We start from the raw sequence: 26016 nt of genomic DNA, 5'->3' as shown, positions 1-26016 counted from the left end.
CGAACGCGAGTCGCATAATCATTTAGTACAATATAATATAATGAATACACAAAAAGCTCTCAGAAAATTTACATTTTTTCCAGCAATTTTTGACGTATGCAGTGAGGCGGCGGGCCGGATGAACTGACCTCGCAGGCGTTTGTGACCCTTGTATTAAATCATTGACACTAAAATTTTCCGAGAAATTAAAAATGAAGAAGACAGACATAAATTACAAGAAGACTTGGACTCCCTGCAAGAATGGTCAAGAACATGGTTAATGCCATTCCACCCCCAGAAGTGCAAACACATGAAAGTAAGTGGAGGGCGTAGGCAAACAAAAGACACAGTATATTATATGCTACGTGGTGAGGAAAATGAAACAGTGGTTCAGAGAAGTGTCAAGGAGAAAGACCTAGGCTTGCTTACTGATGAGAGTTTATCCTTTGGTGACCACATACAGGAAAAAGTGAACAAAGCCAACCAGATCATGGGAATGATTAGGCGATCTTTTGTATACCTTGATATACCAACATTTCGCACTCTATTTAAGACAATTGTTCGACCTCACTTGGAATATGCTCAGTCCGTCTGGTCACCTTATAAGAAAAAGGATATTAGGACAATAGAAAATGTTCAACGTAGAGCCTCCAAGATGGTGCCACACCTACAAATCCTTAATTATGAGGAAAGACTAAGGAAGCTGGACCTTCCAACTTTAGTATATCGAAGATTACGTGGAGATATGATGGAGGTCTACAAAATTTTAAATCAGTACTATGACCCTGCTGTTAATATAAATTTCCAATTGAGAAAAGGACCAACTCGGGGTAACATATTAAAGATCTTCAAACCAAGGAGCCGGACTAGACTGCGACAAGGTGCTTTCCAAGTGAGGGTAGTGGATGCTTGGAACAGCCTCCCCAATAGTGTCATAAAGGCAAAATCTATAAGAGAATTTGAAACGAAACTTGATAAGTACTGGGAGAGACAGGCAATAAAATACGACTATGAAAAAACTATTACATTTACTGGCACACCCGGCGAAGACCTACCGGAGGATGACCAAGATGTAATTTTTGCATCTGGCCAATCGAAGGTCACCGATCTGGACATATAGGTCAAGCGACCTGCGTCCAGTATCAACGTAAGATAAGAAGATAAGAATATGTAAGGGCAATTTAATTTCTTTTAACTTTCCACGACTTTCGGACTAGAAATGTTCGAATTAAGTAAACTTGATATATAAGGTAAGATTTTGTAGGCCAATGTATCAGCGAAATGTTGATAAAAGAAAGTTTGAACATCCCGCCCTAAGAATTCATGGTTTTTTGCTCTAATAAACATCTATATCATAATATTTACAAATATATTTTAATATTGGTATGTTATGATAATTCTATAGTAAAATATAAATACAATTTACAGATCGTATTTTTTGCTTGAGAAAAAAGAACCATCAATTCAGTTGTACTTTGGTACTCCCCGTAGCTCTTTCTTCGCATCAGACGCCTCACGGGTTTCCATTGTACGTCGTACTTGTCAGCTGTAATAAGAAGCCTTCATAATGGTAAAAGAGGTTAGTTTATTTTTTATCTAGTCTATAAAATAGGGTGTAGCCTTTAGGAGGTATTCTATGCTATTTTTGACTAGTGAAAGGGAAGTAAGGAATCTGTGTTGATAGAAGTTGAAAATGGACAAGCCGGGTATCGGCGAAAATGGCGGTGCACCATGGTGGCGTGGGCTAACGTCGCTACATTGAAATTTAAGTGTTGTAATTATTTGTGATAGGGCCTTTGCTTACAGTAGGTTTAGTTTCTCTATTCGCTTGCAAGGTGGTGGTATGGACTTTAAGGTGTCGTGTAAGTGTTGGGAAAAGGCAATTTCGCCACCAGTCTCCCACTCCCTTCATGACGTGTGCATTGAGGCCCCAAGAGGCTGAATGAATTATTCGTGATGCTCGCCTAGGCCTTTCCAGACGTTGAAATAATCGGGAGCACCAATCGCACGTTCAGGTTATTTTAGTGTACATTTGAGGCTGGATTAGGCTGATGTGGGTGGAAATGTAGGTATATATATAGTAGTGTAATGGATAGGGGGAGGAAAATGGCGGTAGTGTACTGGGCAGATATATGTAATGCTAGGTCATTATCCAGATACGATTACGTATAGGAGTTTGGAAGGTAAGTGGGGATAATGGAAACTGACAAGAGGCGTACATGCTAATGCCGTACGTGATGTCGAGTATTGATGGGCGAGCCTCCACCCCCCCCACCCCTGCCTTGCACCAATCGGGAGACGTGCCAAAATAACAAGTCTTTGGCCCAGAAAAATTAAATGTTGTTTTACCCATTGCCAAGGATGTGCATGAAAGAGGGAAAAATTCCTGGTTTAGAAGAACGGGAATGACCCACTAATGAATGCTTAGCAATGAATAGGGCCGGTATGATCACCAGATGCACTACTATTTTGATAAGGGTACTAGGTAATGACTAATGGTGGCTGGATGTGTATATGGAGGGGCAAATTGTGTACTGGCGAGTGCAAGAGTGTAAATTGGGCATTGAAGGTGTGTAGTTTACACATTTGATATTCTTTTAACCGTTATCTGTAGTCTTCTGGCCGAAATCTCCCTAAGAGAAGGGACCATAGGCCGCACCAGTGATATCAACTCAACATTTGTAGTTCTCGATGGTTTTTGTCCACAAGTCCTAGCATTCAACAAAGGTGTGTTTTCAATCTTTTTGGAAACACTCGCATTGCTTGACACTGGTCGGTAGCTTGTTAAATGGTTGAGGGGCACAGTTTTTAAAGGATCTGTCCAATTTCTTGATTATATCTTGGTTCATTAAGCCGACAGTGTTCAGTGTTATGTCGCAGAGACATTCATTGTGCAATAATCTTCTAGGCGCTCATTTAAGTACTTTGGTTTACCTAGTATTTTGTGGTACTCCCCCAGGTAGGCGTAGCTCCTCTTTGGGGATCGGTGCCATCTGCGTAGAGCTGATGGCCAGGGGTGGTTGCTGCTGATTGGCCCCCAACTCTTGGGGTTGGGGGGTGGTCCCACGACGCTACACTACATAGCAGAACACCCACACACACCAAGAAACATTAAAACTACACCCAAAGACCTTTATTACGCACAGATACTCTCTTCTCTTCCTCCACAACCACCAAATACCAGCCTCTGGAAACGTATTCATAATCATATCACTCACCGCTCCATTAACACACTGTTGCATGCCAGACCCCCTGATATCCACCCTTCTGAATCCTCTCTCCCACGAAAGGACAGAGTCCACTTGGCCAGACTGCGATGCGGTCACCACCCAGCACTTCTAAGCTACCAGAAGAGGCTGGACGACCGTGTTGTGAACAGCTGCCCAGGATGTAACACTTCACCCCATACCATACAACACATAATGGAAGACTGCATTATACACAATCATGCACGCAAACAACACAACATACACTCTATAAAGGATTTGTGGGAAAACCCAGTTTCGGCTGTGGCCTTCCTTGGGGAGACGGGACTGCTCGGACAGACAGTCTAGGGAACGACAACAACAACCTAGTATTTTTGCTTGGAATATTTTGTATTCTATTCTAGCTTTTATTGGGAGCCAGTGTAGTTCAATTAATGTGGGAGCAATTCTTTCTCTACGAGGAATATTTTTGATCAAACGTGCAGCTCTATTCATCATTTCCAGTGTCTTTAAACTAGTGAAATTGTCAACACTGGTTGGGTATTGCTGGATATGTATAAATTTACCACATTTGCTTTTCTACTCGTTTTCAATGAAGTTTTCCACAATAACAACTCTTATGGCAATGCAAAATTTAAATGTATGAAGGTTAGGTTTAAGTAGAACATGGGTAAACGATGTTGAATGGTCCTTAATTGAACATCAGGAAGAATGGCCTTTGAATATAGTTGTAGGGGTGACCTGAATGTCTAGTTGACTTGGTTTTTGGCTTCTTAATATTGGTAGTTTCATACTGTACCCCTTGCCTGTGTAGTGTGGAATAAATACGTTCCAATGTTAACTAGGACATGATCGTCAGGATGTGAAGTCTTCAATAGGTTGTCCAAATTTGGTAAAATTTTACTTTCGACCATTGTAGGAATATAGCAATACAAAATTAAATAGTAATTTTGTAAATTAAAATGTATGAACAAAATATGCAATTTTGTGTGCGGAAATGAAATAAAAAAAATTGCTAAAACAGATGACTTAAGTAACGAAGTCGTGTACGACGAATGGTACGCCATGTTTGTTATGGTAGATGCCGACGTCGGAGAAATGAAAGGACGATAAATTTGTCTAAAATAACCTAACCTGTTTAATAAATCATTACCTGAAAATTAGATATCATCCGGCTGGTCGTCGTCGTGAGAGACGTTGGCGGGCTTTTCAACCACACTCTCAGCTTTTGTATGGCTATATTCCTCCAATGGTCGAAAGTAAAATTTTACCGGTTAGGTTAGTTTACTTTAGTTTAGACAAATTTATCGTTTTCATTTCTCCGACGTCGGAATCTACCATAACAAACATGGCGTACTATTCGTAGTACACAACTTCGTTACAAGAAATCTGTTTTAGCAACTTTTTTTTCATTTCCGCACACAAAATTGCATATTACGTTCATGCATTTTAATTTACAATTACTATTTAATTTTGTATTGCGATATTAACAATGGTCGAAAGTAAAATTTTACCCCAAATTTTCTTAAAGTATGGTACAAAGTTTGTACAGGAACCATGGTCTTTGTTTCCCCCAACCTCCATCCACCGTGATGCAGGAAGCTACACTGGTGATGCAGGAGTCAATAATTTTTATAGTTAGAATTACCTCAGGAGGTGCTCAGATGAGAGGGAGGGTGTGGAGTGTATTTAGGGATGAAATGGGTGGGAGTGTTTTTATGCCTTTCCCTTTTTGGCTACCTCCCTTGGAAGGGGGAAAAAGCCTTGGTATATGTATGTATGTACCTCAGTTGGCAGGAAAGTTGCATGGCATGTTAGGTGAATCACTTTAATGCCTCCCTAGTGTGTAACAAAGGTGGTGGATGGGAGTGGGTGCTCCTTGGCCAACTACCTCCCTTGTAAGGGGGAGACCTTGGTATATAGACTTTGTTGTGCTACCCCAGATGAAACTAAATATTTGTATTTGGAACTAAGGCTGGAGCTGATTTTTTTTAATTGCAATAACATTTTGTTAAAATCTAACATTTAGCAATCCCCATGATCTGAAAATTGCATAAGTGTTAGTTTCTGGCTGCTAGTAATTAACTTGCCATTTCATCATGCAAAACAGACTTAAGTTGGATATGGCTTAATGTGTTTGCATTTTCCACTTTGACATGGCAATATAAATTGTGAAATCTGGGCTCTGAGCTGGGCCCGCTACTGTTCTTGGTCCTAATGAATGACATAAGCCAAGCCGTTGACAGTTCATTCTTGTCCTCCTTTGCGGATGACACCACCCTCAGCCATAGTCGGCCATGAGGCCGACATCCAGGAATTACAAGACAACCTGGACAAATTATCAGAATGGGCTGAACTTAACAACATGCATTTCAATGAGGAGAAGTTTGAAATTCTAAGATGTGGCCCAAATTCTCACCTAAAAAGTTCCACCACACTCCATACCAGAGGAGGCACAAATATATTAGAGTCCGGTTGTAAAGTGCCTTGGAATTCACCTCAATGAAGAGGCCACCTACAGAAACCACATCTTCAAAATTACTAGTAAAGCCAGACAAATGGCTGGATGGGTACTTAGGACCTTCAATTCAAGAGATGAACAGCTAATATTATCACTCAGGAAGGCACTTGTACAACCAGTACTCAACTATTGTAGCCAACTCTGGTCACCACACAAAAGGGCAGAAATACAGGAACTAGTCTGTCTAAAGGCATTTTACAAGGCAAATCAAAGGCATGCAGGGTCTCAATTATAGGGATGGCCTGAAAAAACTAGGGCTATACTCTCAACAAAGAAGAAGAGAGAGATACTGGGCCATATATATGTGGAAAATACTGGAGAAACAGGTACCTGACCATACTACATTGTCTCTACTAGAAGTACACAATAGCAGAAATGGTTGCATGTGTGAAAAGAAAATGCTGCCTACATCTGCCCCAGACAGAATCAGGATGCTATTGGCCTCCAGCTTCACATATAATGGTCCCAGAATCTTCAATAGCCTACCAAAACATACGAGACGAAAGGAACTGCCCATTCACAAACTTTAAACAACACCTAGATAAATATCTGAAGTCGCTGGCAGACGAGCCTCCCATACCTGGATACACGGCTTATTGCAGGGTAGCCTCAAATACCATTCCAGACCAGATCAACCTACAAAAAGGAGATTCCCGGACTGGAAGTAGCGGTGGACCACCACAGCTATGATGAATACCCACTGAATTCTACTAAGTAAACTAAGTGAATGAATGTGCCTATAATAAGTTAATGTAATCCAAGCTAGCTTGCATCAAACTAGAAATTTAGGTTTATTGGCTTGTATACTAATGTTAAAATGGCCTTGACTGACAAAGTCCACAGAACAAATGTTAGGACAATACATTGTAATGTGAAAAATCAAGTTATTTGCCAAGTATTTGTTACAATGAGATGTTTGTTTCTGGATTTGTGAAAGTTTTTAAGTGTGTGTATAATACTCTTACACCTCCGGATTCCTACGTGTCATCATCGTGTCGAAGTTATGTTCCAGTTCATTTCAAGATGCATGAACATCTGCAGCAAAAACTATTGCATTCGGGTGCTGTGATAGGCTGACATAACTGCAGCATGGTATGGGGGGGGGGGCAAAGACCCAGATTAGGTGTTGATCAACTGTTTAGCAAGTTCATACTTATATAGGAAGGCTAGGGTGATCTTCATTTTCTTGATTTGAACAATTTTCATTAGTTTTTAAAATCTTGTTCTGCTGGCCTCTACCACCACCACCCACCACCCTTATTTTATATCTGCATGTGATCCCCCAAGGTGTTGGGGTATGAAGTAAATTCACATATATAATTTATAGAAATGAAAATTGCTTGTTCAAATCAGCAAGTGGCTTGATTTTTTCATGTTGCAGATGACTGCTAACTGATTTGCATGTGCATAGACTTGTTAAGTATCCAGAAAACATATACATTAATAAATGAAAATTAATTTCCCTATCCATGAGGTCTCAGCATATGGATGGTTAGGAGGGTGTAGAGATAGATTTGATGGGAGTCCATTATGTGAAAACTACAGGGGAACTGGGCCTATTTTACAGGGTTGCTGGAGACAGGCTTTGTTGTAGTCATTACTGTATTGTAATCAATGTAGTTAAAGTTTTGCATTTTTAATGAATGCTCTGCATGTTGTTCCAATTGAAACTGCTCCAAGTTTTTAGTTGGGCGATTGTATTGATGCTTTTTTGTGCAAGTGTTCCGCAACAGCATACAATTTGTTGTTAAAAGAAACCAACCAAGACATCCCAAGAGAAATGATCTCCATCCAAATGCACAGAAATCTTTATGGAACTAGTATCACCCAAATGTACAGAATGTCATGAATATTTACAGCCTCCTAACCACATACTGTGATGGACCCATGCCACCCAATTTGACATCAGCACAATACTTAAACTTGGCAAGGTAGTTATAGATCAGCAATCTTGCCACATGAGCTTGACTGTTAAGGTGGCACTTTGCATCAGGCCTTATATCCACTACAATATAGTGGCAGTATGGGCAAGAGGTGGGGTGTCTTGTTCATTGATCATACAGAAAAGTACTATCTAGCAAAACCCAGCTGCTATGCCAGGAAAAAAAAATACACTAATCCTTTTGAAAGAAGAAACTGAACTTCTAATAGACTGCATGTGCAGTGATCTACATAATACTGATACTGCAGTCTGAGAACATGCTTCCCGAGCAAGGCTTCAGGGGTTCCCAAAAAATGAACACATGCACCCATACAAATATGGGATACCATAGTTGGCCACCCTTTGGACAGATTGCAAATGAAGTGGCAAGTGTAAACACAATAATTAACTCCTCCCTTGAGGATGGCCTAAGAAACAAGATATAGAATGGGAAAAAAGTAAAGTAGTTGAACAATGCAACTAAATTTAAAATGGATGGGAAAACAAATCGCCCATTCATGAAGCATTGGAACAATCCTGGAAAATGCAATCATTGAAATAGCAGTGCAATATCACGGTAAAATAGATGGGAAAACAAATCCGCCCATTCATGAAGCATTGGAACAATCCTAAGGAAAATGCAATCATTGAAACAACAGTGTAATATCACTAAAAACTAGTTTCAAACCCACTACTCCAGAAAGTAAGAAACTAGTACTCCAACATGAGATAGTGTATGCCATACTTAAACACGTGCACTGAAACAAACTCCTTAGCAGTTTGAAAATGGAGTGTGATTGTCCATGAACCGTTTTGCCCCACACACTAACCACCCACTGAATGTAGCAAGAAGGGAATTCGTCATATTCTCTTAATCTAAATAGCCACGAGTGCATGACAGTATGTACTTTGGCTCCAGGTATCTTGTGCAGAAGACCCATGGTTCCAAGATAACCTGTAGTATCCAGATTGGCCCACATGTTCCATAAGACATGAATTGAGCTGTAGGACAGTTTATTTTATTTATTGATATAATTTTTCCAATAGGGATGGTGTACTTGTGGCCAGGCCAATTTTTGGAAAGTCCGTAGAACAAAAGGAAAGAATTTCGGTACAAGGCATTCATAATAAATCTTGACCATTTTGGAATGTAGATACAACTTGTAATGACAGCTGCATTGAGGAAAATACATATACCAAATGCTTTTATCCCCTACATGGGGAAAAAGAAAAGGCATAGAAACCACTCCCACCCATTCCATTTCCTATATAATCCTCTCCCCTCCACCCTCCTCCCTCCTTCTTATCTTGGCACCTCCTGGATGATGGGTCATCCCTGCATCCTGTCCACTGCCCTGGGTCAGAAGCAGTGTCGCAAGACACGGCACATCCACAGCAAGGCTGCTTCTTAAATTCGCCCCTGTCCGTCCCTCCATGCAGAAAAGGGGAAGATTGAGGAACATAAATAACTTTAAATCTAATAATAGCTATTAAGGGAATTGGAAGCCTTCTTTCCTGTGTGAACTTCATTGTACCACACCATGTCTGCTTTGCACCTATACCCACTAGAAATTCATGTGCGATGATCTGTCGTTGACATGAGTAGTGGTTCCTGTCCTCGTACTTGGCTGTGCAGCGTTCCATTTAATTTTTTCAGTTTTGTGTGAAATCTAGTGCTGGACCCAGTACAAAGAGGCATGCAGGTGCAGAAAATTCTGTACAGATGCTCCTCAACTTAGTTTTAGTTACGTTCCGAATGGCCGAACGTAAGTTGAAAATGAATGCAAGTTTTTACTGTACCATACATCCGTAAATTCTATTACCGTATCTTATAAAACACCCCTAAATCATTAATTATACACACATTGTAAAATAATAACATTAATTTCAAATAAATTCAAGCAACATAGATTGAGATGGTGGAGGAGGAGGAGGCAAGGCACGTTCAGTATGTCGTTTGTGCCATGTAAACAATGGACGCAGTGTCATACGTAAGTATCGTTTGAACTACGGAGAGCGCGCTAAACTAAAAAGATTCACTAAAAAAATTTTTTTAGTCGGTTCAAATGTACAATCGAAGAAATGTAAAATGAATGAACATAAGTAGAGGAGCGTCTGTATTGCTAAGTGCCGAGTCTTTGAGCATACTATAAGGAAGTATAATCGGAGGAAATATATTCACCAGTTCTTGTGCATCATGAATAGCAGTTGGCTTCACACTCCCAAGTGTTGTTAGCAGCCCTGTGGAAGAGTTATTCCTGGTTGCTCAAGAGTGCACAAAATTTTTCATACCAGATCGGCCATTCATTTGAAGAAAATTGTAGTGAAATTCACCTTTGGTAAACAAGGTGGTTCGTTTTATGAGCATTTGTTCATTGGGTCTTGCTGTAGTGTCAAAGCAGGTTGTGGCCTTGGGAATCATGCTAGTGTTTCTTGCATGTCTGCCACCCAATGCCAAACGCTCGTTGAAAGAAGTGGTTTCAATATTAAGGGGACCGGCTGATCAAAAGATGAAAATCTTTATTAATTGGGTTATTGCACAGAAATTTATGCCAGGAGTTAAGGACACCATATACATCTTTCCTAACCCAAAAAAACTAATCTGCAACCCTTTCATGTTTTGCCCCCCCATCTCCCTTTCAAAAAAATTGATAATTTTGAAATGACTACTACTCCTATAATAATTGCTCTACATGAATGAAATTAATATGGTGGAAGGACCTTATCCAGACCTTTAAACTAATAGAGAAATTTTAGTTAAAGTAATTAGTTTGTGGAATTTTTATTTTTATATCTTTTCCCACCCCGTCCCCCTTCAAATAGGGGAATTTTTTTTTGGCAAAAATTAACCCTTTCAGATATTAAAAAAAATTCTATTTCATCAATCAGGCAGATTTAGACATATTGTGTGAATTTTCATTGAAATTGATTAAGAAGTTATGGAGGAGTAGAAGTTTGAAGGTATAAAACTTAGGTTTTGAGATACGGGCCGTCAAAGTTTTCACTAACTTTGAACCCCTACATACTAATATAAATAAGGGATATCATGGCATTTCCTTATTTAGCTTTTTAGGCTTGAATGTTGATGATATTTAGAATAAAATTTATTCATATTCAGTCATATATGTTGATGGCCAGTCATATAATCCTCTGTCTTCTGGCTCCTGGTCCCCACCTGCATTTTAGGCAGGTTATTACATTAGGGTGTCATAGCTTGCTTACTTTGTAATTCTTGCCTTTTCCTATCTTCCTGAAGGTGTTTGGTTTGCTTGCGAGGACATGGCATCTCAAAAATAGTATAACAGCTTGTCAAATGACAAAAGGATTGATGGTGGCTTGCAGTGGAGTGTATCACTCAATTTTTGTCTACTGTTTATCGCTTTCTGAGGCATCTACCCATTCTGGGGTCTATATATAACCTCTGGTACAGAGACAGAGTTGCCAGAAGTCACTAGGAATAGCACTCAATCATTACAAATTATTGTTATTTATTGCAATAATATATATATTGTAGTGACCAATACGTATCATAGGGCTGAGATGGGGTCGAGTTGGGGGGAGGAGGGGGTCTATTTGCCATAACTACGAAAATAAGGCGAATTTTGATTAAATACTCCACATACAGACTGTCGATTGCCATACGCAGATGTAGAATTTTTTCCCAGTTTTTCATTTTTTTCCCAATTTTCATCGATTCTTGACCAGCCGGTCCCCTTAAGGTCCCTGCAACAAAGTTCATGTCCTGTATGGAATTCCCACACGAGTACTTGCACTACACAACCTGTTCTCCATTCTAGTCAAGTCTGAGCAAGTTGCATAGAGCTGAGCTGAGGGTCTAGTCTATTTGCAGGTCTTGTATGTTGGAACTTTCAGGTCTTGTCACATTAGTGAATGTTGAGTAAACTGTTGTCTATTTTTAGTTGAAAATATAGCTGATTTCAATGTTGTATGCCTGACATTGGGTGATTAGCTTTGCTTGACTGAGCTTGTCGGCAATACTCGTCCCATAAAATGTGTTTTGAGGCCTTGTAAACAAAATTGGATATTTTTGATTTGTAATTCTACAGAAACTGGTTTTCGTATGAATGCCAGGGTTTGTGTGAAGTGCCAATAATCCAATTGGACACTTCAGCCAGCTGTGACTTGGAGCCTCTGTATTTGTTTTGTGGGTTAGCTGCAGACATTGAAATCACAGCTAATTTATTATCGAGTCTTGGGCATTGGTTGTACTTGGTAAAATCTGGGCAGTTTGCAAAAAGTTGTGTAGTCCAGGAATGTTAAAGCGGTAAAACGAAATGTGGGAAGGAGAAACATGGTTGTGAAAGTAGTGAAGATCAAAACCCCAAACCCAGTAGTTCAGTTTTATCAGACTGGTCATAGTTATAAAGTAGAATACAATTGCAATCAAATGTACTCCTCTGAGATGGGTTCTTGTCATAATGGTTGTGCAGATAACGCTTGTAAAGACGTAGGTTCTTGGCAGCAGAAACTAGTGTTTACATATGCCACTAAGGAGTTGGTTACTTGTCCGAGTCTGGTGCACATCTGCAGCCTGAGGTGTGGTGTATATTTTCTCTTGATCTTCATCAGTTTTCATAATCTGCTTCATAAAACAAGTTAATTGTGTAAAACCAAGTCTGTAATTTTTTCATATTGTATATTAAGTACATACCAAATGATGCCCATTTATTTTCATTTTCTGGTCCAGCATTATTCGAAATGTCTTCAATTTAGGCTTGTTTGAAAGATTTGAGGGTGTCTTGGCATTAAACTGTAGTAATGAGGGACTAGTTGCATGCATTGAAGTCATCACCCAACATGGCATCTACTTTAGGGCAATGTAGTTCTAGATGTGTGGGTATATTAGGTAGGAAATATGTGAATGGTAATTGCCCATGATTTGCATAATGAAACTTGTATAAAATGTGATTGTTTTCTTGTGCAATTCAGGGATGTTGATACAGCATGTTAGAACCAAGATTGGAGGGTGTAGAACTTGAATCTACCCATGACAGACATGTTCCCTTTGCAGTTTAGTTCAAAACTGCAACGAAAAGAACATGTCCATTGTGGGTCCATCTCTCGACCTTTTATATAGGTTGTAAGGTTCTGTCAACCTTTTTGAAGTATGTGGCAATCCTAATCTGGCCACATGTAACTAGGTTGTGGGGTGATGGGAAAATGTGATAAAATGCAAAAAGTGACTTGGAATGGTTGGTGAGGTGGTTCACTATCTTATGGATGCTTTTTCTTCTCTGCAGGAAGCTTTTGAGACTGAGCAGATTGGCCATAAACGAGGGGATGTAAGTCTACAAAAGTTATTTGGGAAGTGGGCCATTAAAAGTCTTCAGAGGTGAACATATTGCAGCTTGTTTAGGAAATTATTAGATTCTTTGTTAATTTTTTCAGGAGCATTCAGAGCCTGAGCAGATGCGCAAACTTTTCATTGGTGGCTTAGACTACCGGACCACAGATGAGTCTCTCAAGGCATACTTTGAGAAGTATGGCGAGATTGTTGATGTTGTCGTGATGAAGGACCCAAAGACCAAGAGGTCTCGTGGATTTGGGTTTGTGGCATTCTCCAAGGCATATATGGTAGATGATGCTCAGAAGAACAGGCCCCACAAGGTAGTGTTTTTAATGTTTGAATATTTTAAGTGTTGGTACAGTAGACACTTGTCAGTTTTGTGAATATAATGTAAATTTCCCATTGTCAGATTGATGGTCGTGCAGTAGACACAAAGCGGGCAGTTCCAAGGGAGGAAATTGGAAGGCCAGAGTCGGGTGTTACAGTGAAAAAATTGTTTGTTGGTGGAATCAAGGATGATGTTGATGATGACGTATGTATCTTTCAAATTTGGAATGTTAATTGAAATTTTGTCATGAAAACTTGGTTTCATATCAAGTGAAATATAATGTGTACAAATCTTGATAGGAATTAAGGGAAGTCTTCAGTGAATTTGGTGTGGTTACATCAGTTAGCATTCCAACTGAAAAGGAATCTCAGAAGAAAAGAGGATTTGCATTTGTCGAATTTGATGATTATGATGCTGTTGACAAAGCTTGCTGTAAGTATTTATTTTTTTCTTATTGTTAACGTGTTTGAAGATAGTTTGATATTTGCTTGGATTAATTGTTGTACATTGGTCAGTATGTTTTAACTTCGGTATATGTTGTAAATTGGTTCTTTTATTCATTCTCGCAGTACAGAGAGGCCTCATGATTAAGAACAAACGTGTAGATGTGAAAAAAGCACTTAGCAAGAACGAAATCCAGATGCAGCAGAGAGGTGGACGCATGGGTGGCAACATGGGTGGAGTTGGACGTGGAAGTGGAAGTGGACCATGGGCTGGAGGCAGAGGAGAAAACTGGGGCAATAATCAAGGTGGGGGATGGGGAGGTGAGTTAAGTCTCGCTGTCTTCATTTTCTTTTCTTTTCTTAATTATTTATTGTTCAATTTCTTAATGCTGTTGTCTTTTAGGTGATGAAGTTTTCAGCAGTTTCCCTTTCTTCCAATCTAGATAATCGAGGTGGTTGGGGTAACCAGGGCAACTATGCAGGCTCGGGTGGTCCAGGTGGCCCAGGTGCGTATGGTAACCAAGGTGGCTATGGCAACCAGGGTCCTTGGCAGAATGGAGGGCCAGGCAACCAGGGAGGCTGGAATAATCCAGGCAACCAAGGGTGGGGTGGACAGCCTGGAAACTATGGAGGTCCTGGTAATTGGAATCAGGGTCCAAATGACTTCGGCAATAATTATGGGCAGAGTTATGGTGGAGGTCCTATGAGAAGTCAGGGATATGGACAGACCAGCAGAGCGACGCCGTACAACACAGGTTTGTGAATCGTGAAGTTTACATCGTAAATCCATTAGCCACATTTTCGAATCGCTTGTATTTAAATCTAGTGGATTTAATATTGGCTGGTGGTGATGTGAACTCTTTGACTGATCCATTTTGAAATTTGCATTATCTAGGAGATTCTTCAACAGGTGGGCCCGGGGGATATGGTGGTGGCGGCAACCCGGGCTATGGTGGTGGCAACATGGGTGGACCGGGACCTAACCGCAGATATTAAAAGTAAATTCAGCTCGTCCTTGGTATGTATGCCTCCAATTGCCTGGTCATGTATTTTGATTAGTGCTAGTTGTAATTTATTACACTGGAATGTGTGTACTTGAATTTTGTCGTTCCAAAAGTTTTTTTGTAAGGAAGTTTTTTTGGTCATAAATTGTCAACATTGTGAAAGTTGGAAGATCTGTCAAAGATACTAATAAGAATTTTCCACCACACACTAGGTACATGACAGGTTAGCCATGCAGGCAGGCAGGCAGGCAAAGGCAGTCAGACAGGCAGTGCTTGAGACAGGGACCCAGGCAGGCAGGCTAAGTGTAGAGCTAAGACAGGCACCGGGTAGGCTGTTGTCAGGCTTAATAGGAGGAAGATATGGCACCCAAATCCAAGGCAGTACAAGTGATGAATGGGCAAGAAACATTCCACTCTTCGCATGGATGCTAATATTTATAACACCTGTTGTACCAAGTCGAGCAATTCTCACTTATGTGTTTGTGCTACAATTTTATACAATTTAATTGTGTATTACTCTTTAACAATTTTAATTTAAGGAACCAACCAAAGTCAGTTTGGATAGACTGTAACTTGAAAAGTAGAAGTTATGTAATGTGCATTTTAATAAAGAAAAGTTTCAAGTGTTGTATTTGGATCCTGATGGACGACCAGAGGATAAGTCTAGGCAGTGGGCTCATAGGACTGTCTAGGTTTGTTCAGGTAGGTCACTGTGCAGTTTTGTGGTGTAGGCAGTAATCCTAGGCTGGGTACACAGATGACACTGTGTGAAGAGCACTTTTGTCTAGTAGTGGTGCTAGGACACGCTTTTGTTGCTTGCACTGTGTCTGTTTCAAGCTTTATCCATCTAATCGTGTTTTACTACTGAGACTTGAAAGCTAGCCGAGGACTGACTAGAGGGCCTCCAGTTGATAGGCATGCCAGTATTATTGTCTGTCAATTGCAACCTTTCAGTTGAATGACGTTCATCACAGTAGCAAGAATAGGTTGAACCATTCCCCCCTTACACCCCCACACCCTTCCCACTTCCCCACTAACAGATTTTCTTCCACAGGATGCTGAGGACCTCACCCCACTAGTAGCTCCGAGGGGACCGACCCCTATTTATCTGTGATAAATGAGAGAAGCCAAAGATTTTAATGGATTTGTTATGTTTTTACTTTTTTATGAATAAAACTGAGAAAATTACTTGTGCTTTACCGTATGTTCTATTAAACATATCCCCTATTATTGTAGGTCTTTGTCAAGTCTAAAGCCTTAACAATGTTGCATGTCTCTGGATTTGGTCCATGTGTTTTGCACACTGGTTTATTTGGCACTGGCATGCAATGTTGCTTCATATAAAGAAGAGATTTGGGAAGCGAGGTGCCAAAATAAGCCCTTAAACTTGTTCTTGCTGAATTAGCACATGCAAAAATGAGTGTAGGGTTGTTGGATGGGACATGAATAAAATTGGTAAACTTTTTGAAAAGTATGCAAGTAACATGCTAGTCCAGAGACGATATAATTGTGCATGAGTGCTGATGGGGTAAATTACATTGATGTAAATAGTGTGCATGCTGAGGTAGTAAGTGGGACAAATGTGAATGTAGTGTTACTAAGATGTTGAGGCCTGTCCAGACGAGTGGGTATGGCTGTATGGGCAAACTCAAATTGCCAGTGCTCGTGGAGCTAAATCACAAAGGCCCCGATATTTAACGACCCTGCAAGACTCGGAGTTAACATCGTGAATCCACACCAGGCTTCCCTCCCAAATGCCACGTTTAGACGCCAAGCTATTATGGTGTACTATATTTACTTGCCAATGCTAGTCGCCATGCTTGTGCCGCACTCCACATGCTACTGGCATCATCGGGCACGCCCATCTGTTCATTTACTCTTGTGGACAATGTTCACGGGCAGACCCGGCAGAACTTGCCCGACGGGCACGACCGATCGTCTGGACACGGCTTTAGGCAGTTCATAATTTCATAGATTTACTTGGTGTGATGGGTATTCTTGTTTATGCAGTCTGCAGCTTCTTAAATGACTTTTTTCAATGGTTTGGCAAAGCTGTGGTGAAACTTGTAGTGATAACCCAGTTGATATTCGTGCCAGGAATATATAGAGAATTTGTAAACTGCACTTATTGCTAAGTATAGGCATGTGGCAGCCGCCAACTTAGCTTGTGTGTATACAATTGTTGAAAATTCAAAACGAGTTTTTGTTGTCGCTTGGTGCTTTCTATAATTGCCCGCTGCTACAGTCTACTGGAGTGTTAGCAGTTCGGGCATGAACTAACGCTGACATTAGTTGCAAGGATGTGTAACTTTAGGTTGTAATGAAAGTCTTTACAATGTCAAAAGTGACCATTGATGGGTTAAGTGTTGTCTCGTCTTAGGGTTTTGTTTGAATCATTTTATTACGCTCAAAGAGCGGCAAGCCTAGTACATAGGTAATTAGCTATTTACATGCGGATCGTGACTCATAGGACACGCTGTTCGACTGAGGTGGCAATTCGTACAAAATTTCAGAGGTTGGGACACAGTGGTGGAAGACACGGTATATAATCAGTGGTAATAACAGCATGTATAAAACAATCACAGTCAACAGTATATACAAAACAAAAGTATGTACAATATCACAGTCATGATATAAGAGACATCGATATAATTGAGACAGTCGTGGACAAGATCATACATGAGAATTATTACGTCGTACAGCGATAGTTTAGCACCCACCAAAGTGTGGGTGACGTAAGAGTAGTGTTTCTAAATGGTTATCGGCAAGCAAGTATTTACATACATCAATGACAGACTCTCTATGGGGGATTAAATCTGTTACTGCAGGGCATTCAAGGCAATAATGCTGAAGGTTATTTGCATTGGGCAAGTCACACAGTTTGCAGGAAGAAAATTGAGGCATGTCTCTTGTCTCGCTCACCTGCCACACTGGTCTGTAGCCTAATCTAAGTCGAGCAGATACCACATTATGTCTTCTAACTAAGAGTCCTCGGCGGCGATATTTGTGGGGGCGATTGGCAAAGTGATCATAGTGCTGAATGGTCACACTCGAAGGTCGTTCGATATTCCTACGGTGAACGATAGGCAAATGAGCTGCAGCACGAATTTTGCGTCTGTAGAATGAGAGGGAACCAGGTGAAGCGTCAGTTGTAGGTGAGGGCTGTTCGCAGGCTGCCTTGGCGAGTAGGTCCACTGTCTCGTTGCTAGTTATTCCTACGTGAGAAGGGATCCACAGGAAGTGAATAACAAGGGAGTGCTCAAGGGCTGTGGCTAACTGAAATAGAATGAGAGTTACTAGGTTATGGGATTCTGATTTTTGGGAGGACAAGGCACGGAGAGCAGATTGAGAGTCACAGATAATTAGGCCATTACTACCAATACGTAGCAGTAGATTGACAGCATCCAGGAGTCCGTGGAGCTCGCAGGAAGTTGAGCTAAGGAAACCTGGTAGTCGGCGTCCAATCCAGCCTCCATGGGGTGGAACCATACTAGGCGAGTAGATGGCACAGCCCGTGTTTCCGTCCGGTTGCAGTGACCCGTCTGTGTATATTGTGTGAACAGCTGGGAGGGAAGAGGTCACTTTGGCGATGGTTTCTAGAGCTAGTTGCTTCTGTAGTAGGGGCAGGTCACTCTTGCATGTTGGTGTATAGGTGACGGCGGGGAGCGGAACCTTCCAGGGGGGCGGATTGTGAACAATTTCTTGTCTAGGAATATGAAATCCTATACTCTGTAGGTTTGTGCAAATGGTTCTAATAAGGGCGCAACCACCAGGTTGGAGTCGGGGTCGAGGTGCGGTGGGGTTGAGAGACGTTGTGATGACATTCGAGTAGTGGGGGCTAATATGTGGGGTGTGTAAGCATTTAACAGTGAAATATGTTACGTTAGCGTGTATTCGTTCCGTCAGAGGGGATAGATGTAGTTCCTGTAGCATGTTGGCAACCCGAGTAGAGATTGGGCAACCTAGTATGAGCCGCATAGCTTTATTTTGAAGTCTTAGGGTTGTGTAATGCCTTTCATCCAATTTGTAGGAGGGAGGGGCATAGACACATTGAATTTGTATAGCACGTTTTCAGATCATGTTACTGGAAAATTAGACCAAATTAACTGGTACTTCGCCATCTTCACATGCTCTTAGGGCCTGCACCAGGGCTTGTCTTTTAGGCGCACGTTCGCGCCCGTGCCATAACTCTCCTAAATTCGAAACTAGGAGCGTTTAAAAAATGCACCTACGAAGAATGAAAGTTATTTATAGGCTGAAAGAAACCTGCACAGCGAGGCTATGGCGATAATCCCATACCACAGTCCTGGTCATATGGTCACTTCCCGAAGGGTGTGTGGGGTTTGGAATATTCCGCAAGAATCAAATTCAAAATTCCCGGCTCTGCAGGCATGCGCATTGACGACCCCACTTCCCCTCCCTACCCCTCACTTGGCCGGCTCGCCAAACAACTACGAATAAAGGAGACTGCAAAAGACCATAAGGCCTACTCTAGGCAGCTCCGTATCCATCACCACCTGTCATCCCAATCCATAAAGTTGTCTAATAGTTTTTTAAAATAACTGATAGTTTCAGCGCTTACTACATGGTTACTAAGTTTATTCCATTCATCGACCACCCAATTAGTAAACCAATTCTTGCCTATTAACTTCTTAAATCTAAATTTATCCAGTTTATACCCATTACTGCGAGTCCTGCCCTGTTGTTTTCTTATGATGACCTTGTTTGCATCACCTTTGTTGTAGCCTTTGATCCACTTGAAAACTTCTATTAGATCACCCCGCACTCTGCGTCTTTCCAGAGTGCAAGTTTAGGTGCTAAGCCTCTCTTCGTAAGGCAAATTTCAGTCCTTGTATCATTTTGGTCATTCTTCTCTGTACCGATTCTAGTGAATTTGTCCATTCTGTAGGACGGAGACCAAAACTGTACCGCATAGTCAAGGATGGGTCTATCGCTAGATAGTTTAATAATTACCTCTGCACTTCTATCCGTACGTCTCCGGGCCGTCCGTGGTAAGAACCCGGGCCTCGCGGAGGGCAGGGGGACGTGTCTTATGGCACGGAGGATGGCGCCCCTGAAGGTCATCAGGCCTCTCGGCAGCCCCATACCTCCGGCCACCAATGGTCCTCTAATGCCTCACGGCTTGCATCGTCAGACCCAAGGCGTAGACTTTGACCTTATCCACTCGCAATCTGTCCCCTATACGTCTCCGGGCCTCTCTGTGCAACTTTTCAGACGTACCTGTCAGGTGTACATGATAGTGTATGGCCGGCATAAGGGCAAAGTCTGCCAGGCACAGCTCGACCGTGTGGACGCGGCATAACGAGCCTCCGGCTCTGGCCCCCTCTCCCACACTCCATCCGAGCCGGCGGCGGGTATAGGACTGAAAGGCCCCTCTCATGAGGGAGGGGGAGGTGGGGTCGTCAATGCGCATGCCTGCATAGAGCCGGGAATTTTGAATTTCTGATGATTCTTGCGGAAAATTCCAAATCACACTCGCTCTTCGGGAAGTGGCCATATGACCAGGAGTGTGGTATGGGATTATCGCTATAGCTTCGCTGTGCAGGTTTCTTAAGCCGATAAAAATAATTTAAGCGGCACATGCCGCGACAAAGAAATATTTGTGCGCCTCGATGACGATTACCACAGAAGCCGAGCATCGCGGTATATTCAGAGTAAGCTTACTTCATTCCAGGGCTTTACTGATTGGGCTTTTGTAAGACGTGCCCGAGATAGGACAGTAGGAAGAAAACCCTGGGAACGTGATTTAATTCCGACAGTATGAAAAAAAAGTGCTCGCCTAGCAGAAACTGAGAAAATTTAATTGTACACTTTTGCTCGCCAGTATCATTATTATATATATACTTTTTTGAGGACAAGGACTGCCGCACTGGTAGTAGGAACCAAACTTCCTCCGGCGATCTTGAGTGAGTGGGTGAGGAGATTGGAAACCCTCGGTCACAGCCCATATAGTTTGTGGTATAGACCCAGGTATGTGTAAGAATGGCAAGAAGCAAAGCTTGGCAGAAGCCTCATGACTAAACAGCTCAATTTAGGGACAGACTTGCCCCACTTGGGGAAGGGAGTCAGGAAAGGTGACCTAGAATGGCATCCCCTAATCAATTGTGCCTCTAGCACTCCTGTCCCGCAACACCCAATGAGCGAAGTAGCGAGGCTTGACCCCTAAATTTGAGAACAATCTAAAATAGTATTAGGAACCTTTTCCACTGAGGGTAAGGCCTGAACCAAGTACCACTTACAAATGCTACCTTGATCCATCGGAAAGTGTTGCATTCTCAAGCCTAAATAATTCCTTGCTAATTGGAGCTTGATTCGGACTATTCAAGATTCTTTGGTCTAGTCTACTAACAATGACTCCATATTATACGACCGATTTTAAACAACATTGTGAAAGTGATGTGGCCCAAGGAGATGACCTAACTATAGAGATCAAATCAAGAGCCCAAGGTGCCTTAATTCAAACACCAGCTAGAACGCACTAGTGTTGGAGTAGAGATCATCAATAGTAGCAAGTGCATAGTTTCAGGAAAACCCTAAAGCCACGTTCACACGGTCGAGCTGTGCCTGGCAGGGCAAAGTCTGCAGAATATGCCCGCGTAAGGTGTCCACACAGCTGTCTGTGGTGGTTAGAGGGCAGTTGGACGCCAGCAGTTGTTGTGAGCGAGTGGTTCATTACGGTGCGCGCCATACTTAGAAAGAAGATAGCACTATATTCTATCATAATTGGTGCCTGCATTAAAAAGAAAAACAAGAGACCACAGAGACGTGTCTGGTGCCGGGAGTGGTTGCAGAGACGTGAAAGAATGGGTAGCTCTGTGACAATCCTACGTGAATTGTTGGAGGTAAATGAAACTTTGTTCCGCAATTACGTGCGGATGGACATAAACAGTTTTTATACTCTTGTATCGAAAGTGGAGAGCTACATTCAGAGGCAAGAGACAAATATGAGGCAAAGCATTACACCAGCAGCACGTGTAGAGGCAACTCTCAGATACCTGGCTACTGGATGTTGCTACACATTCCTTCAATACAGTACGAAGATATCCAAGCAGAGTCTGTCCATCATCATACCAGAGACTTGTGATGCTATATATGAAGCTCTGAAGGATGACTACATGAAGGTAAGCTATGTAGATAGTAATGAGATCCTACTAATGAAATTGTGAGAAATTCATGTATACACTGAGCCATAAACTATACCATACACGTACCATGAGGTTCCACTCTCCCAAATGAACCCTATACACAAAACACCACCGTGCGAATCAGAAATACTGTACTATTTAGGGTAATGTATCACTTCATATTAAATACCTGTATTTGTTTATGAAAAGTACAACATAACGTAAACCCTGAAAATATAATACATATCCTATGTAATAATATCATATATAATACAACTAATTATGGGAAAAAGATGACAAAATCCCCTTTTTAGACATCTTAATCATGAAGAATGGGGATAAGCTTGCTTTTACTGTTTTTAGAAAGAACACTCATTCAGGTAGTTACCTCCATTTCTTCAGTCATCACCCAGATCACATTAAAAGGAGTGTAGCTTCGGGACTTTTTCTCCGAGCCTTTAGGATTTGTAGCCCCCAATTTTTAGAACACGAATTAACTCCTATCAAGTCCCAATTAACAAAATTAGCCTACCCTCATTGGTTTCTGGATAAAGCCCTTAGTCAAGCCAGAGCAAGTTTTTTCAAACACCCTTCCACTAAGAGAGACAAAATCCCCTAGTCATCCCCTTCTCAGAGTCCATCAGTCAATTGTCCAAGTTTCTTCCCAAAGAGAAAGTAAATTTAATTCATAACTACCCTAATACTATTAATAAAAAAGTTGTTAATGTTCACCAGAGGTTGAAGGAAGAACATATCCCAGGTGTTTACTCCCTTCCATGTAAAGATTGTAACCTTTCATACATTGGCCAGACGGGGAGAGACCTACCGACAAGATTAAATGAACACAAAAGGTCGATTAGATATGGCCAAATAAATTCAGCAGTGTTTCAACACGTTAATAAATTTAATCACCGGATGGACTGGGAGAAATCTGATCTCATTTATAAATCAGGGTGTGGGTTCAGAAGGAAAATGGTGGAATCAACATTAATTGATTATCTGCCCACGATGAATATTTCCAAGGGTCAATGGACCCCAGACATCATTTCAGGACTATTCATCACCAAAAATATTGTCAACAAGCTTCCTCCCCCTCCCCCTGACCCGACCTCGTGTCAGCCTCAGGTCAACTAGGGTTGGGGCAGTGATGTGCTTTATTTTCTCATGTTCCCTTTCTTTTGTAAGAGGTTGCTACTTAAGATAGCCTCCTCCCTGCCACTTTGTACTACTGAAGAGGATTGCAGGTAGCAATCGAAATATATAGTTCCGCTTACGCAACTTTTTCTTTCGTCCGACTGTGGTGTTAGTTGTGATATATATATATATATATATATATATATATATATATATATGTGTGTATATATATAAATCTATATATGTATATATATATAAAGCTATATATGTATATATATATAAATCTAAATATGTATATATATATGTATAAATATATATATTTATATATATGTATAAATGTATATGTATATCTACTATAATAAAGTAGTAGCTTCTGTCTGTTTGTTCATGAAGTCCTCCTAGGGTTTTGGAGATAGACCCCCATAACCATGTATATTCTGATACCCTATCACTCCAGGTACTTGGATAACTATATTTTATTTCCAAAAAAATATTATTTTGGTTAGGGTTAAGGGTTAAAAGGGTATGGTAGGGTAACACGCCACTACTGCAGTGTCTCCTTAATACGATTGGCATTTTGTGACAAATATTACTATGATTAAACAAACCATTGTATGTGTTCGTGAATATTATTCATATCTGTGAAATTAATGTTACCACAACCTATGATAGCCTTTGTAGAAAGAAAGCATGTAAATGTAACATGATTGTGTAATTTTACCAACTGTTTAGATATCGGTTATTTTTATTTTAGTTTTTTGCGGGCAGTAACATACTCGGGTTCATAGAAGAAAACGAAAAAATACGTAGAGACTGAACATCTTCACACCAAGCTTAATGACCCACTTATGGGTCGATACTCTTAAAAAATAATAATGATATTGTTTTGAATTGTTATATAAAAAAAAAAAAAATACTATTTTCACATTTTTCATGCGTTACATTTTCCACTCAGTTGTATTGATACGTGTAACTTTTCTCCACAAATTCTATAAAAATTAAAAAAATCAGCATTTGCCCGTAGCAGCGCGCGAGTAATTTGGTTAGTGTGTTTGGATACTTATGCAGCAGGTTCTCCTGTAAGTATATTTCGTTAAAAATACAGCGAATTCTGTATTTATGATCTTGTTGATACTCTCTACTTTGCGAACTGTAGATTTATGCGTAGAAATGAGCACACAAATACTACTGCCAAAAGGCATATACATATATATGATTATATATACATATATGTATATATATATATACCATGTACACATATACATAAATATGTATATATATACATATATGTGTACATATATACATATATGTATATATATACATACATATATAGGTATATACATATATACATATGAATATATATACACATATGCATATGTATATACATATATATATATATATATACATATATACATATGTATATGTATACATATATACATATGTATATGTATATGTATAGATATATACATATGTATATGTATACATATATATATATGTATATATATGTATATATATATATATATATATATATATATATATATATATATATATATATATAATGTATATATATATTTGCAGAAACCACCGGGAAATTGAAAAAACAGATACCGAACGTTCGGTATATGTGAGAAAGCTATAGGAAAGGGGAAGGATGTTTTTTGGTCCTTTATGGATCTGGAAAAGACTTACGATAGGGTAGACAGAAAGGCACTGTGGGAGGTTATGCGGATATACGGGATAGGAGGAAAGCTTGTGGGAGCTGTCAAGAGTTTTTATGAGAGTAGTAGAGCTTGTGTCAGGATTAGAAATGGAGAGAATGAGTGGTTTGAGGTAAAGGTGGGACTTCGTCAAGGATGCGCTATGTCACCCTGGCTGTTCAACTTATACATGGATGGGGTAGTGCGAGAGGTAAATGCAAGAGTAGTGGGTCAGGGATTGGAGATGGTGAGCCAGCTGTTGTTTGCGGACGGTCATTGCGCTTGTGGCAGGATCGGAGGAGGGATTGAGGAAGTTGGTGACAGAGTTTGGGAGAGTGTGTGATAGAAGAAAACTGAAGATAAATGTGGGTAAAAGTAAGGTGATGAGATGTACAAGGGGTGAAAGTGGCAGTAGTCTGGAAGTGAGCATTAAGGGAGAGCAACTGGAGGAAGTGGCTAGTTTTAGATACTTGGGTGCAAATGTGGCAGGAAAAGGTGGAGTAAAGGTGGAGGTAGAATGTAGATTGAGAGAAGCGAGTAAATGCCTTGGTGGATTAAAAAATGTAATGAGGAATAGAAATTTGGGAATTGATGTTAAGAGGAGACTGTATGAAGGAGTGATTGTACCAACAGCACTGTATGGAGCAGAAACATGGAACATAAAAGAAGAAGAGAGAAGGAGTTTGAATGTGTTTGAGATGAGGTGTCTGAGAAGTATGATGGGGGTTACTAGGCTAGAGTGAGAAATGAGGAGGTGAGGAGGAGAACAGGGGTGGAAATGGAGTTGGGAGATAGGATTAATGAAAGAGTATTGGGATGGTTTGGACACATGGAAAAAATGAGTGAAGAAAGACTAGTAAAAGAGGTATGGAAGGCAGATGTGGAGGGAGCGAACATGAAGGGACGTCCTAGGATATGGTGGATGGATGGGGTGAAGGGGGCTTTGGGGAAGAGGGTAATGTCTGTTGAGGAAGGACGGGAGAGGACAGAAGACAGGGGTGAATGGAGAATGGTTGTATATGGAATATGTTGTGATGCATGAGGTGGAATGGACGGAGATGGGGGGTGAGGTAGTATGTGTGAGCAAAATTTGACGCAGCCCGAAGGGATTTTCCCCCGTCCTCTCCTTTATATGGGGGGACGGAGAGGGGGGGGGGTCGCCGATTTAATGAAGCGGCCTTGCTGTGTATGTGCTGTGTCTTGCGACACTGCATCTGACCCAGGGTAGTGGACAGGGTGCAGGGATGACCCGTCATCTAGGAAGTGCTAAGATGGGAGGGAGGGTGGAGGGGTGTGGAGTGTATTCAGGGATGGAATGGGTGGGAATGAT

General features: G+C 40.9%; 2 protein-coding genes across 13 annotated transcripts in view; both read left to right on the top strand.

Annotated features, from left to right (window-relative positions):
* Positions 1–1438: 1438 nt before the first annotated feature.
* Positions 1439–15898, top strand: Hrb87F (Heterogeneous nuclear ribonucleoprotein at 87F). Of its 12 annotated transcripts, none has more exons than XM_076176175.1 (9): positions 1442–1549; positions 12889–12930; positions 13037–13255; positions 13345–13467; positions 13563–13695; positions 13833–14027; positions 14150–14461; positions 14602–14724; positions 14923–15097. In XM_076176175.1, exons 1-8 carry the CDS (start codon positions 1547–1549, stop codon positions 14700–14702), a joined length of 1128 nt encoding a protein of 375 aa, XP_076032290.1. In that variant the 5' UTR covers positions 1442–1546; the 3' UTR covers positions 14703–14724; positions 14923–15097. The 12 variants fall into 12 exon arrangements, with proteins under 12 accessions (XP_076032296.1, XP_076032290.1, XP_076032295.1 ...); XM_076176180.1 differs by lacking the exon at positions 14923–15097 and adding an exon at positions 15765–15898 and having other exon boundaries at positions 1444–1558; positions 14617–14704; XM_076176179.1 differs by lacking the exon at positions 14923–15097 and adding an exon at positions 15765–15898 and having other exon boundaries at positions 1444–1558; positions 14617–14724.
* A 5632-nt stretch (positions 15899–21530) lies between these two features.
* LOC143020033 (uncharacterized) overlaps positions 21531–26016 on the top strand; it is a 56061-nt gene continuing 51575 nt past the window's right edge. The window contains exon 1 of the mRNA XM_076176170.1: positions 21531–21852. Coding sequence (XP_076032285.1) covers positions 21535–21852 — 318 coding nt within the window. The 5' untranslated portion in view covers positions 21531–21534. The remainder of the gene's footprint in view (positions 21853–26016) is intronic.

This window comes from Oratosquilla oratoria, chromosome 38 (assembly GCF_046742065.1).
Source record: "Oratosquilla oratoria isolate Oo_2021 chromosome 38, ASM4674206v1, whole genome shotgun sequence".
NCBI classification, from domain to species: domain Eukaryota; kingdom Metazoa; phylum Arthropoda; class Malacostraca; order Stomatopoda; family Squillidae; genus Oratosquilla; species Oratosquilla oratoria.
This window is presented reverse-complemented; position numbering and strand designations above follow the sequence as displayed.

Coding starts and splice junctions, on each gene's coding strand:
- Hrb87F (XM_076176174.1), top strand. Junction 13,468..13,562: donor AGGATGATGTTGATGATGAC/GTATGTATCTTT, acceptor AAATCTTGATAG/GAATTAAGGGAAGTCTTCAG. Junction 14,462..14,601: donor AGCGACGCCGTACAACACAG/GTTTGTGAATCG, acceptor TGCATTATCTAG/GAGATTCTTCAACAGGTGGG.